The following is a 13,008-nucleotide window of genomic DNA, read 5'->3' on the forward strand; positions in this document are numbered from 1 at the left end:
TTTATCAACATTCATCTTAGTTGGAAGTTATCAGCCTTGTGAGTGAGGAATGAACAAATCAGAAGTGATCACAAGCATCCCCAGCAAGAACAGCAACTTGCACAAAACACCTGTAACTGTATTCTATTTTCTTCAAGTTTTGCCCACAAAAATATCAAAGTTCTAAAGTAGTCTGTAAAGCTGTGAGCATGTCTGTTCTCCTTTCTCTACATTGCACTTTTTGTACAAGCTAAACTGCATTTGTGTAAGGAAATCTTGGCAATCATTCCTATTCAAGGATATATTTATTTCAGCTTGAAAGTTCATCAAATTCCTTCATAGGCAGGCACTTAGTGTCTGACAACTCTCCATTTTTGGTAACTTACCAGGCTGCTAAGGTCAAATAGATAGAGGATATACCAACAATTGGGATCATGAATGAACAGTTGGGTGATACACCACATGCTGTCTAGTAATATGACATGCCACATTCAAAGTGCAACTGCTTTATTCTGTATATAATTAAGATAGACAAGAAGGATCTCTGATATATAAGATATTCCATCATCCTGTTTTAAATTAATGGGATTAGTGCTGTTTGAAAGTGGCTGACTGAATTTTAAAAACAAACGTCCATTGTGTTTCTGTGGAATGCTGTTGACAGTTTCTGAAACATGCTTTGGATTCCTATCAAAATGGCTTGTGAGCAAGCTGCTTTAAAACAATACTTCATTGTTGAATTAATATAATAAAACCAGCATGATTGGCTAACCTTTAATCCTGGGACAGCAGCATGAGTTTTTATTACCTTAAGCTTTAGAATCAATGTCTCTCTTCTTCTAAATTTTACTACCAATGAGATCTGATTAATGGTTAAATTCAATCAACTATCCTTGCTGGTCTTTATATATTTAAATAACAAACAAATCTTATATTTCTGTTTTAGTCAAAATGAAGGAGGATAGAGACTTAACCAGAATCTTCCTAATGTGCTAAGGATTGCTCCTGCTACTGGAACTAGTGTCCTGAGAGCAAACAGCTCAGCATTTGATTGTGCAAATACATCCTTCATGTGTAAGTACATACCCCAATGTAGAAAACAGCTTGCATTAATAAATTTCTCTTAACATTAGTCAAGAAAACACACTGGTTAGCAAGGTTTCCTGTGCAGCAAGTTCTTTATGGTGACAGTTCCGGTAATGTTTTATATTTTAAGGCCTAATTTTGTAAAGCAGGAGCAGCAGGGAGTTCTTAGACTGAAAAAAACTTCATTCACTGGTAATCTAACTGGTTAAATAGCCAGAAAGCTCACCCAATTCAGCAACAGCCCTTTGGACACCTGACATCCCAGCAACTGGAACAAAGAAATGCTGGTGTCTAATCCTCAAATTGTGACTAATTTCCAACCCTGCAGAGTTGTGTACCATTCACACCTCCAAGAACAGCACCTTTCTCTTTCTTTTGAGCTCATAGGTGGGGAAAGAGGAAATAAAGACCTAAATACCTTTTCAAAATTCAAAAGAAAAATGAAATTGGACACACAAAGCACTAATTTTGTTCTTGAGACCCCTGACCACTGCCCTTCTTTCTGCCTCTTGGCAACACAAGCTACCCCATAAAAAAAAAAGAGGAGAGACAAATTTCTTATGTTAACACTGGCATAAAAGGGTTGCCTTTCCACAGATTTCCCATTTCCTAACTCCAACAGTTACTAGATTCTCCTTTTCCTCCACAATAATTCTCTCAGATAAAACAGATTCAATTCCATGCCAAAGAAAAGAAATCAAGTGACTGAATTAAGTCAGTTTCTACTATTTTCATTTACTCACTGTTGCAGTGTTTCAAAGCCCTGCTCCTTGTACAGCAGCTCCTGCTTCATCTGAGAGAGTTCTCTCTTCAGCTTCTTAACCTTGTGTGTTAAATCAAAGCAAGAGTTAGAAAATTCCTCTTGTTAAATAATGTAACACATGGCTTTGAACAATTAAAGTATGCACTACATCAGATGAGAAAAAAAGAGTAAATTCCTCTACTGACACACATTAAAAAAAAAGGATCTTATCTCTTCCTGATGTCTATGGGCAACATGCTTTAGTATTAAAGGGACACAAGCAGATTAAATCACATTCCTTATTTGTATTGATACCACACTGTGTTATTAAACCTGAGAGAACTTTAACAAGTAATTTACTTCTCACTTGTTAAGCATGCCTTCCAACTGTCCTACAGGGACATGGCTGTTTACTTTTAGTTTTATTATATTTTCACTTTTTAATTCCTGGAAGCTGTTCAGTCATTTGCACTGTAAAAGACAAAATGGACTCTTTTTCTTCCCTAGGAACCATCCATTCTTATAAAGCTTTACAAACACTGGATCCCTAAATATATAATTCACACTTATTTCATCCAAAGACAACAATCATTAAAGGCATGTGAATCACAAATATGTGTGTCCATTTAATAAAAATGTCTTTGGAAAAATATTCCCTACTCTCCCTAAATTTGCATGGTCAATTGCTTCTTAACCTTAATATTGCTATTAAAGATGAGTACACTACAAAATATTTATGACTCAAGATTAAATTTAAAAATGTTCCATTTAATTTTTAATTATTTCCCAAATGTATAAAACAAAGTTTTAGAAACCACTTAAAAATTAAAGTACTGAAGCACAAACTGATCATCAGCCATAGAGACAAATGCCTTCCTGAAATGTGGAGTCCAAGATTTTGATATTTTTATATCTACAGCTAGCCCATTTGCACTCTACGTACTAGCCAGATATTGTCAGGCTTTGTAATTTTCCAATCATTAAGGTGAAAAGAGGAAAAGCTAAAAGTCCACTGCTGTCACCTACCTCTAAAATTCTTGCTTTTATAAGCTCCACAGATATTTGAACACTTGAAATTTTTATTATATTAATATCAAGAATATAGACCACTTTAACTGAAATTAATTTCAAAATATGTCTCCAAGATATTTTGCATCCAAATCCCTTTAGACTTCCTACTTGCTGATATTCTTCAAATAAAAATAATGTAAAGAATAAAAACAAAGGAGTATGATTCCCAGCATGCTAGGTAACTAAAAGCACTCAGCATCAGCAGCTGCTGCAGCTCTCCAAGAGACTTAAAATGCTTTACATTTCTAAAATAACTAGTGATTTAGACAGTCTTTGTAGGGGGTTGGAAATGATACTTAGACATTCCAGCTTGCAGTTTCTGGCTAATATATTTTCTGTGACAGAAATAAAATGCTTTTAATCTCCATTTTCTTCAAAGCAAAATCTGTTCTCTGGATGAGGGGTTATGTTCAGGTTTTTGGAAACTATCATACTATCATGACTAGTTGCTTTATTTGACAGAAAACTGTTTTTATTTTGACCATACTGAATAGTTAGCATGACAAATAGACAATTCCTCTAAGCATATATTCAATGCTCCTCAGTTATTTTCTCCTTGACTAGGATGAAAACTCCAAGAATAATTTCTCAAGTGTTCTGATCAAGGTTAAAGAAAATGAACAGATATCACCTCTGTGTTCCAGCTGAAGTGATGTGCAAAATATGAAACAAGTCTGAATTTTTCTGAAAAATACAGAATGGCTAAACCTTTCCCTTTCAAAATTAGAAACATGTATTTATATTAATAGCAGAAGCCACACTTGATTTCAACTTAGACGATTGGATCTCTCAGAAACTCTTACATTTTTCCTCAAGATCATCTTCTGAGTGTTGTCTGCTGTACTTCATCATCATTTCATTATCAAGAAATGTGAGTTGGGTGCATTATCCTAGAAGGATGTGACCCACATCGTAATATAGCCTCTGTTTACTGCATCATCCCTGCATTAAACTATTCTTAGGCTCCTTGTCTTCTCCTTCAAAACTTTCATGTAATTCCTGCTTTTTCACAACTCTTCACTTGTTCCAACATTCACCCTCTTCCTTAGTGCTTCTGCACATCACCTTTGGTCACCTGGCAGAACTCTCTTTCCTACTCCTAATCCCATCTTCAAGCAGGCTCCTGTGCTAACCCCATTCTATTCCCAGCACTCGAGTCCTAGTGGAAGAACAGGGCCACCCTCCCCAGCCCCTCCACCCCTGGTTATTTTATAAAGGTGCATTTCCTACTCAATTGCTGCACGGGCATAAAACTTACTGTGATCACATATACTTTGTGCTGTTTGAGTTATCTTGCTGATTGCTAATTAAGACCCCAAATGGCCCCACTCAAAGTCTACTGCAGGATGTGATCCTTCAATTTTGGTCTGGTAAGAAAAATATTTCTTTTCCTTCTTATTTAACAGGTGTCTGATTTCTGTCATATTTTCTCTGTGATCTATTGCACAACAGACAGAAGGCTCCACACACATATATTACACACAGCTAACAAGGAAAAGGCCAAAGGCCAATTCAGAACTTCCTTGAATGCTGTTTCCCCCCTCCAGCCACCGTTAACCTGATGATACCAGATACTCAGATACTGTGAGACAGAGAAACGGGTTTAGTACAACTGGTCTAACAAAGTGCAAAATCTAAGTAGCTGGCTAGCAGCTTACTAATGACTTTGTTTCTTATTAAGTCCATGCATGCATATACTGCAAAATGCCCAAAGCTGGCATATTAGCAAGCATCTTCAAACATTCAGATAAGGGTAAACTGTGATAACAGCCATACCTCTCTTGCCATCTTCCATGACAACCACTTTCCAGCCCTAGCATCACAGGGTTCCACTTTTTCTTATCTCAATTTTCACATCCAGTGGCTTTGGATGACCCCACACTTTATGCTGATACAGATAGTCTTGGACTGCACCCTTCTAAACTCTGTAGACAAGATTCAGGTCACCTATTTTAGGCACATATGCAGGACTTTGCAATGCCAATAAATCAGATGTTGGGAATCAGCAGGATATTAGGCTCCTTGACTCCAAGAAACAATGAAGAGAGGAAAGCACCTCCAAAAGGTGAATTACTATGATAAACATATCTGAATCTCACCTTAGTGAGCAATCTGTAGATCTGCAGTCAATTGTAATGAGGAAAAGTAAGCACAGGGCCTTGCCTGAATTTTCCCCTCTTGACAAGTAGATGACTATATTTAAATTTCATCACATGTTTTGTTCTTCAACAACACTGTCAAATTTCCTAAATATACTGCCTTGCCAAAGGAAACATCTGTTGCTGCTCCACTCGTTTTAGAAGGAAACTATTGCCTGGTTTATTCTTTCTTTTTCCTGATAGGGTCTTTACTACCTATGACTCCCCCTATTAAGCTTCCAAAATTTTTTTTCCCACCTCCAGCATTTGAAGAAGTTCCCTCACTAATCACCATCCCTTTGGCTCAATGGATAAGGCACTACAAATCGAGATTGGTAAGGATAACAGGAGTACAAATAGTCAGGAGGACAACATCCAGACACAAGTTTTAGAGTGCCTTCCATCTCTGATTTATACTGGCTTTTAAAAGTTTAATGAGCTGTTCCACAGTTCCTTTCAGACACAAATTGTTTAGATTCCTAATCACAACTCTTACTCCAGGTGAAGGAGGATGCTTCTCTCTGAGGCTTCTGTGGATGCTGCTCTGTGCACAAACCAGGAGAGGGCAATGGAAGAGCTGAGTAAATGCTGTCACTTGTGAGCACTTGCTGCTGCTCTCCTGGAGTCTGTATTTCAGCCCTCATGGAAGAACTGTGCTGTGAGGTGCTGCCTTTTTAACCTGCAGGCTTTGATGTAATTTTTTTCATTACTAGCTGCAGAAAGTGTAGGCTATTCCTAAAGCATTATATGCCACAGCTGAAATAAATTAAATCCCTATAAATATTTAAAATGTCTTCCATACCATTTCTTCCTTATTCAAGATAAATTCACTAGAGACTAACCTGTGAATAAAAGTTCTTTATATGGAGTTTGCTACTGACCATACTGAAGACAGCTACAAATCATGGATTTGTGTTCATTAGCAATTTCAAAATCCAAACACAAGCTTTCATCTTTGATCTGAACTGTTCCATTTTGACATAACAGAGGGGTTTCGCACCATTTTTGAAATGCATTTTTCAAACCAACAGAAACTTCTGAGACACTTCAAGCAGCTAATGATGCATTTCTCACAGAACAAAGGTTGGGTGAAAGCACATGCCTAGCTGCAGCTCACCTTAGCCTACAACTTTTCTATTTTTACTCTTCATTTAGAAAACAAAGGCATACAACTGAAAAGAATTATCATATTTATTTAAACCTTTATCTAATTAGAATATCTGTCAAAGTTTCCCCAAAAAAGTGTTATCTGGAAGCACCAGAAACAGCTTTAAAAATTAATTTCAAACATCTGAATGGTATCTAATGAGCATATTAGGAGATTTCAGTACCAGGGTACAAGATACATCTGCTAGTTAAAGCTGTGCTTATTCTATAATCATAATTCTATAATCATAAACTTGGTAGACAGAATCCAAATGAACATGAGTTAAGGACTCTCACCCTTAATCTTGTAGTGGAGATTTCAGCCTTCAGAATGTCAGGATCATACTTTGTGCTTGATGAAGAGCCTGAAAACACTTTTTAAAAAAAGATAAAAAATACAAATATTTAAGTACTTTTAAATCACTCATTAGTCCCTTCCTTGATGAATTCACATTGATCAAAACCCTAGAAGATTTAAAAAAAATATAATACTTTAAAAGCTAGCCTTTTACACAGTAGTCATCATTGCAGCATGGCAATAATCACTGAACAATCAAAATTTTCTCCTTTCCCCCCCTACCACTATATGTGGTATATATCTCTCCTCATTTACTTATCCCAGAATCCTTAAGCAGAACCTCATTCTCCCTAATTTTCTATTCCTTGCTTTCTGTTCCTATTTTTTTCTACCTAAGCCATCTTGCAATAACTTCCTTCCTGAAAGGAAAGCAGAAGATTTATTCAGAAGTCTCAGAGATCTGGCAGTCAGTTCTCCCACAGATGTACATGCTCTTTTCATACACTATGTACTTCTAAGGGAGGTGTTTGGCCATTAACAGGCCTCTGGCAGTGCTTTTCCAGTGATTCCCTGCCCAGGACAACAACCTCACAGCACACAGGCTACAAAATTACTGTGTGCTCTTCCTATAAATCAGCAACACATTCCCTTTCTGGTCTGTTGCAGGCACCTGTCAACACTGAAGGGTCATTTCAGCAGGCAGCCAAGAAGGGAAGAGATTCTGCTCACTTTGGATGTAGATTTGGCATCATTTTGTCTCAACAAACTTCATGACAAAATAGATTTCAGAGCCAACTGCTCTAAATCATGGCTCAAAGGAGTTCAGCTGTATCACAGAGAAGAGGATTCTCTCCAGCAGAATATCTTTATCTTAAATAAATAAATAATGTAGGGATGTTAACTCTAAAAAGTCAGAGAACAAGGTGTTCCTAGCAAACCCTGAACATTTTTCCTGAAGAGAAACAGGATCCCCTGCAAGGCAGAGATCAAAGAAGTTACATTGTATTCTCTACTGTACTTACAGCTTGTACGAGAGCTTGATTTTTCTTTGTAGGCACCATTCAACCGTACATACTCATCCAGTGCAAGTGCTAGTCTCTGTTCTTTCACCTGGTACAGTTCCTTCTGGGTACTGAGAGCATCCTGGGCTATTGTAAGATAATCTTTTAACATTCTCTCTTGTTCTTGCCGCCATTGTTTCCTGGGATCTTCTATTTGTGTTGTTTCTTTATAGGAGAAAAAGAAATTATTTAAAGAGACCTCTGCTGAAATCCATTGCCAACAAAAATTGCTTCTTTGCCTGTAATTCACAGTTAAGAGTGGTCTAAACCATAGTTTGCCTTTGGTTACTAAGCAGATGTTTCACTTCCTCTGCCACCACAATGTGTGTAAGAAACAGAATTCAAGAGATCAGTTGCAAAATTAGAAATTAAAACAGGCAAATGCTTATGCAGATCATTCCCATGTTGTCAACCTTGAATTAGCAACATCCTAAAACTTAAAAAGAAAATATTTTTTGCATCAGGGTATTTGGAAATAATAGGATCAACAAAGTGTTTTAAGATGTCGTTAAAAGATTCATTTCTGAACAAAAACTAAAAGCAATCTTAGCTATTACAATTTTTCAACTCCCTTCCTCCCCACTTCATTATTTTTTACAGCCATGTGTTATTCATGTTTTTAGTGGTTATCTCTCTCCTTTCACTCTATAAAAACAACTTTATCTTTCCCCCTGTAACTGAACTAATAGATCATTAACTCTCCAGCTCACCTCCCCTAACCCTATCCCTATGCCTGCTAGACCTCTGGTCCAACACACAACTGTCTTTTATGGCCAATAGACAGAGGGCTGCCCTCAGAGGGCACTTCCATCTGTTGAAGACAGGTGTTCAGGATATGTGGGACCAAACTGCTTTTCTGAGGTGTCTTCTTCTTTTCACTCAGGTAATAAAAGTGAATAGGCTGAAACAGGCCTTTAATTTACAAAGGGCTTCAGGTAACATTTTAAGTCCAGCAGCCACACACAACACAGACTTGCATATTATACAGAGACAAGAGGTTCAGACATAAGTGGTATATAAGATCAATCTAAAAGACTTTAAGATTTTGTTTGTAATGCAAATATACGAAGAGGACTATATATGGTTATCAATATTTCCCGACTTAGTTCAGCATTTTTTGACACTGTACAACGAATATTCTTCCTTTAAAGTGGTACTAAGTACAAAAATATTCTCGTAAGACACAGCCATGAAATGTCTGAAATCTAAATGCAAATATGCACCACTCTTCCTAGGTTACACACTGTAAATCTGCATAGATCTACAGAGATAAAAAGTAACATTCAGTACCAAAATATTTAAGTGCAAAGTATTCACTTCAGAATTTTTCTGCAAAAGTAAGGAGGCACGTTTATTCACTGGGTTAGATTTCTGCCACTTTAGTCTTCTGAATTGCTTTACTGTGGAAACCAATGCAGGGGGAAAAGTGGCTGAAGATGTGAAGAGAAAAAAGAACTGCAGCCAAACCAATGTGATTGCTCTAAACTGTAGCTGAAGTGCACTCTTGGGTTAATAACAATTTCTAATAGAGACTAGCTACCAGTTTTTCAAAAGCATTTTCTCTTGTTAATATCACAACTTGTTAATATCACAATAACAAAAGGACTACAAAGAAAAAGCAGCATCCCATAAAACATACCCATAGAATCCTAAACTGACAATCTCTATGGAATTACTGATGCATTTAAAAACAATTAAATACATAACCACCCTCCCTCCACCATTTACAAATGTGACATTTCCACTTGGGAAAGGCATTTCTTGGATGTGCACAGTGAATGCAGAGAGAATATAACCGACATAAACCCAAGTGTGGTGCATAAAAGATTAAAGCAGAAAAGCTTTATACACAGTTGGTTTTCCAATAACCCCTACAGGAACACTCTCTCAAAAAAACTAACTATAGCTACAGACACACACACACATATACCCGTGTTTATAGCCACCTGCTCTTTTACACAAAGATATTGGGCACACAAAGAAGCAAATCAATACCTTTTCTCTCCTAAATGGTCAACACATGTTCCTATCTGTGCCCACTTATTGTTGTTGTGCTTTAACACACTGCACATTCACAGTTATTTACACAAGATAAGAAGTGCTGGTTTCCAGAGTTGTCCTTTTTTGTGAAGCAGGTTGAAGAGCATGAAGCAGAATTCTCATGGGTCAATGATCAAATACGATAAATGCAGTTATGGTGGTTTTTTAGATGAATGTAATGATGTGATTGTGTTTTAAGAGTGCAACCAGCAGACATGAAATAATCTTACAAGATTGGAAGGTCTCATCTTCGAGCATGTTGTAGGTAATTGCTTTGTAGGTTTTAAGTGAGGATTGCTCAACATGCAGCCCAAAGACCAAATGTAGCCCGCAGAGTTCTAAAATGTGGCCTACAGATGCCCTGTCCTTGTGACTGCAAGAGAAGGACAAAGCTGATCAACAGCAGATTATTTTGTATTGCTGACAAATACAATCAAACATTTCCTTTTTGCCTCTCCAAGCTGCAAGTACAAAACAATACCATGATTATATGAGCCAGAATCTTTTATACTGATAGTCATAAATGAGTTAAAGGTGACCCTGCATTTAAAATGACTGCACACTAGCTTCAGCATACTAACATTTGGGTATTTGCAACATTTGTAGGTACATTGGCTGGTCAAATTACTCTCAGACAATTCTATCTGCATGTATTTATTCTGGAACAAATGCTCAGTTGTGAAAATACATCACCATGGAAAAGGCAAAGCAGTATGGAATCACTATGCTAGAATTGTTACTCAACTTTTACCAAACAGACTCTGAAGAATTTTACTCTTATATATTATGAATTAAAAAATACAGAAAACCATATCTCTTGTCTGGCAAGTTGTTCATATATATAGATGTATGTATGTATATTTCTAAAAACATGTGCCTGTATAGCAGCACCATATGTTTGTTCATTTATACTTTTCATATCTCTATTTTCATCAGTAGGTTTACTCCATAGAGGAAAAAAACCCCAAAGACAGAACTGTGGATGATATTTCTGGTTCTGTGGCATACATTTTGAAATGCAGCACTGAAAAGTATGTTCATTTGAGCACATATACTTTCCAAGAGCCGATAATTTTTTTAAAGCAGCGTTCTTTCAAAAACAAATATTTATACTTCTCAGAGTAAAGCCTCAGGAAAGATAAGGATTTTTTTCCTTGGACAAGAATGTTTCAAGCACCTGCTGTTAAGGTCAAACTTGTACACACAAGAATATTATTGGGATAGTTACATGCAAGTAATTGAGTGAAAAGTTTCCTGAACATCTGAAAATTAGTTGTGAAACCTTTCATGCTTAAACCAGAGTGAGATTTAAACCACAAAGAACACCCAAACTTTTTCCTTCCCTTATTATTCAACAGCTAATGTAAAATAAAGTAGGGAGATCTCATTTCTTTTTTAAGGAAGATAAATATTCCCACTGGTGACTGCAACAGGATGCCTTATAACCCTGTTTGCAACAGATACAAATAATGCAGCAGATTGCCAGCTAGCCAGATGGGGAGATGTTATTTCTGCTCCTCAGGTGAGGAGTAAGCACTGGTAATGAACACTAGACAGAGCTGTAGAGCTGCATCTGTTTTAGAAGATGCAAACTGGACTTCAATCATCAACAGTGAAAAATGAACAAACCATCTCGTCTTGGCACGGCCATTCCAGCATTTTCTGCATAAACTTAGGTATGAACTAAAGGAATCTACTTCAAATGGATATTTAAACAAGGAGTACATCAGGCTCTATGAAGACCACAACTTAGTTTTTAAAAAAATTGTGTGTATCAACTTCCTCTGTCCAATCACAATACAAAAATAATGATCCATAGTAACGGAATTAAGAGGCTGGCAGTGTGTGTAATACTCAGGTTACTTATTCCTAATTTGACTTGGATTTAGCATGTGAGCAAAAATTCTTGCAAAGCAAAATTGCTCAGTTCTATTAAGATAGCTTAATTTAAAACCAATTAATTAAGCTTGAAACAAATTACTGCAAGTGCATAGTTAATAAATTTATTTTTAAAACCCAATAAACAAGCAGTTTATTTCCTCCTATTTTTAAAGATCTGAATGACTACCCACACTGGGGTGAAATTCTGTGGTCTCACTCAGAGGAACTGCACAAATGGCAGGATGGCACGCTCCACCCAAGGACGTTCCTGTCACTGAAATGATCACAGCTCTGTAACATAGAAGAGGAAGCTGTGCTGGCTTTAATCACACTGCTATTCATGAAATGCACTCTTCCTGGATCACTGCCAGCCAAGTTTGATGCACTTAAACTCAGGAAAGAAAAAAAAAAAATCTGGCCAGAACAATAATTCAAAATCAAAATGTCAGGACTGACTTCATGCCTTGGAAGTTTTGTTTGTTCTTTTGGCAAGAACGTGCTTCAGGGGCAGCAATGTTATGCATGCCTTTGTAATGATACATAGGATATACATTGTACGTGGGATACAGGTGATAGTCAGGCATGCCAATTTTTAAAAATTACATATTTTCACATATTCCATTCTTGCCTGCTATCAAGAAGTTCTGCCAATTTTTTACAGTCTACTTAAACAGAAGGAAACAATTACTTTATCAGCAGTAGATCTTATTTCCCTAAAATACATGGAATTACAATCACACTAGAAAATCCCACTGGGAAGGGAATGGCTCCCTGATGCCCCACTGCTAGACATAAGAGAATTGGATATTTTACTACAGGAGCAACAATATGTGGAAGCAATAGTTTTCCAACATCTCCCCTTGCCAAACAAAATAAGTGTCAACTGGCTCTAGAACAATCCGCATGTAAATTGTATTCAGTCAGAGAGTTGCATTCAGGCAACACAGTTAGAGAACAAATACACTCAAGAGGTCCCTCTAATAAAACAAGCCAGATATGCTAGATTGCTACTTGAGGAGGACACCAAATCATTACATATTTTTCATTCTGAAGAGAGAACTCTTCGGAGGTTTATATACATATTATTTCAATTTGCAACTGTTGCAGAATCATGATCTCAGAAGAGAGGCTATCCCAAGGGAAACTAGCTGATCTGGCAAGAAATGAGGACCAGAGACCTAAGATGTGTAGGAAAGAGAAGTGTAATAGCTCTCTTTTTTGCCAGTGATGTTTTCTACCATATCACCTCAAACCCAGTCGCCACCATTAGATGTTCACTTGTTCTCTTACACAGTCTGGTACTTAATCCAGCACAGTCTATCTGATGTACTAAGCCTATCCAAACACTACCTGTCTCCAGCAGATGATATGAAGGCAGACACATCATGCTCCAGCAGGTGAGTTGTGACATTATCAAAGGTCCAATGAGCCAGTACAAAGTAGGAAGAACAAACCAGCTGGGGAAAGATCTTTTTTCTGGTAACAGTAAGCCTACTTACAGATCTAATAATCCATTACATTCTTAAATATAGATCTGCTCATACAATACTGTGCACCTTCTCCATC

At 37.0% G+C, this 13,008-nt stretch overlaps 1 protein-coding gene across 4 annotated transcripts in view; it reads right to left on the reverse strand.

Annotated features, from left to right (window-relative positions):
• Positions 1-13,008, reverse strand: part of WWC2 (WW and C2 domain containing 2) — a 92,892-nt gene that overhangs the window by 39,166 nt on the left and 40,718 nt on the right. For all 4 annotated transcript variants that reach the window (XM_079306166.1, XM_079306164.1, XM_079306165.1 and 1 more), the window contains 3 exons: positions 7,483-7,686; positions 6,460-6,536; positions 1,809-1,888 (listed from right to left, as the gene is read on the reverse strand). In XM_079306166.1, the coding sequence (XP_079162292.1) occupies positions 1,809-1,888; positions 6,460-6,536; positions 7,483-7,686 (361 nt within the window). The remainder of the gene's footprint in view (positions 1-1,808; positions 1,889-6,459; positions 6,537-7,482; positions 7,687-13,008) is intronic.

This window comes from Erithacus rubecula (assembly GCF_903797595.1).
Source record: "Erithacus rubecula genome assembly, chromosome: 5".
NCBI lineage: Eukaryota > Metazoa > Chordata > Aves > Passeriformes > Muscicapidae > Erithacus > Erithacus rubecula.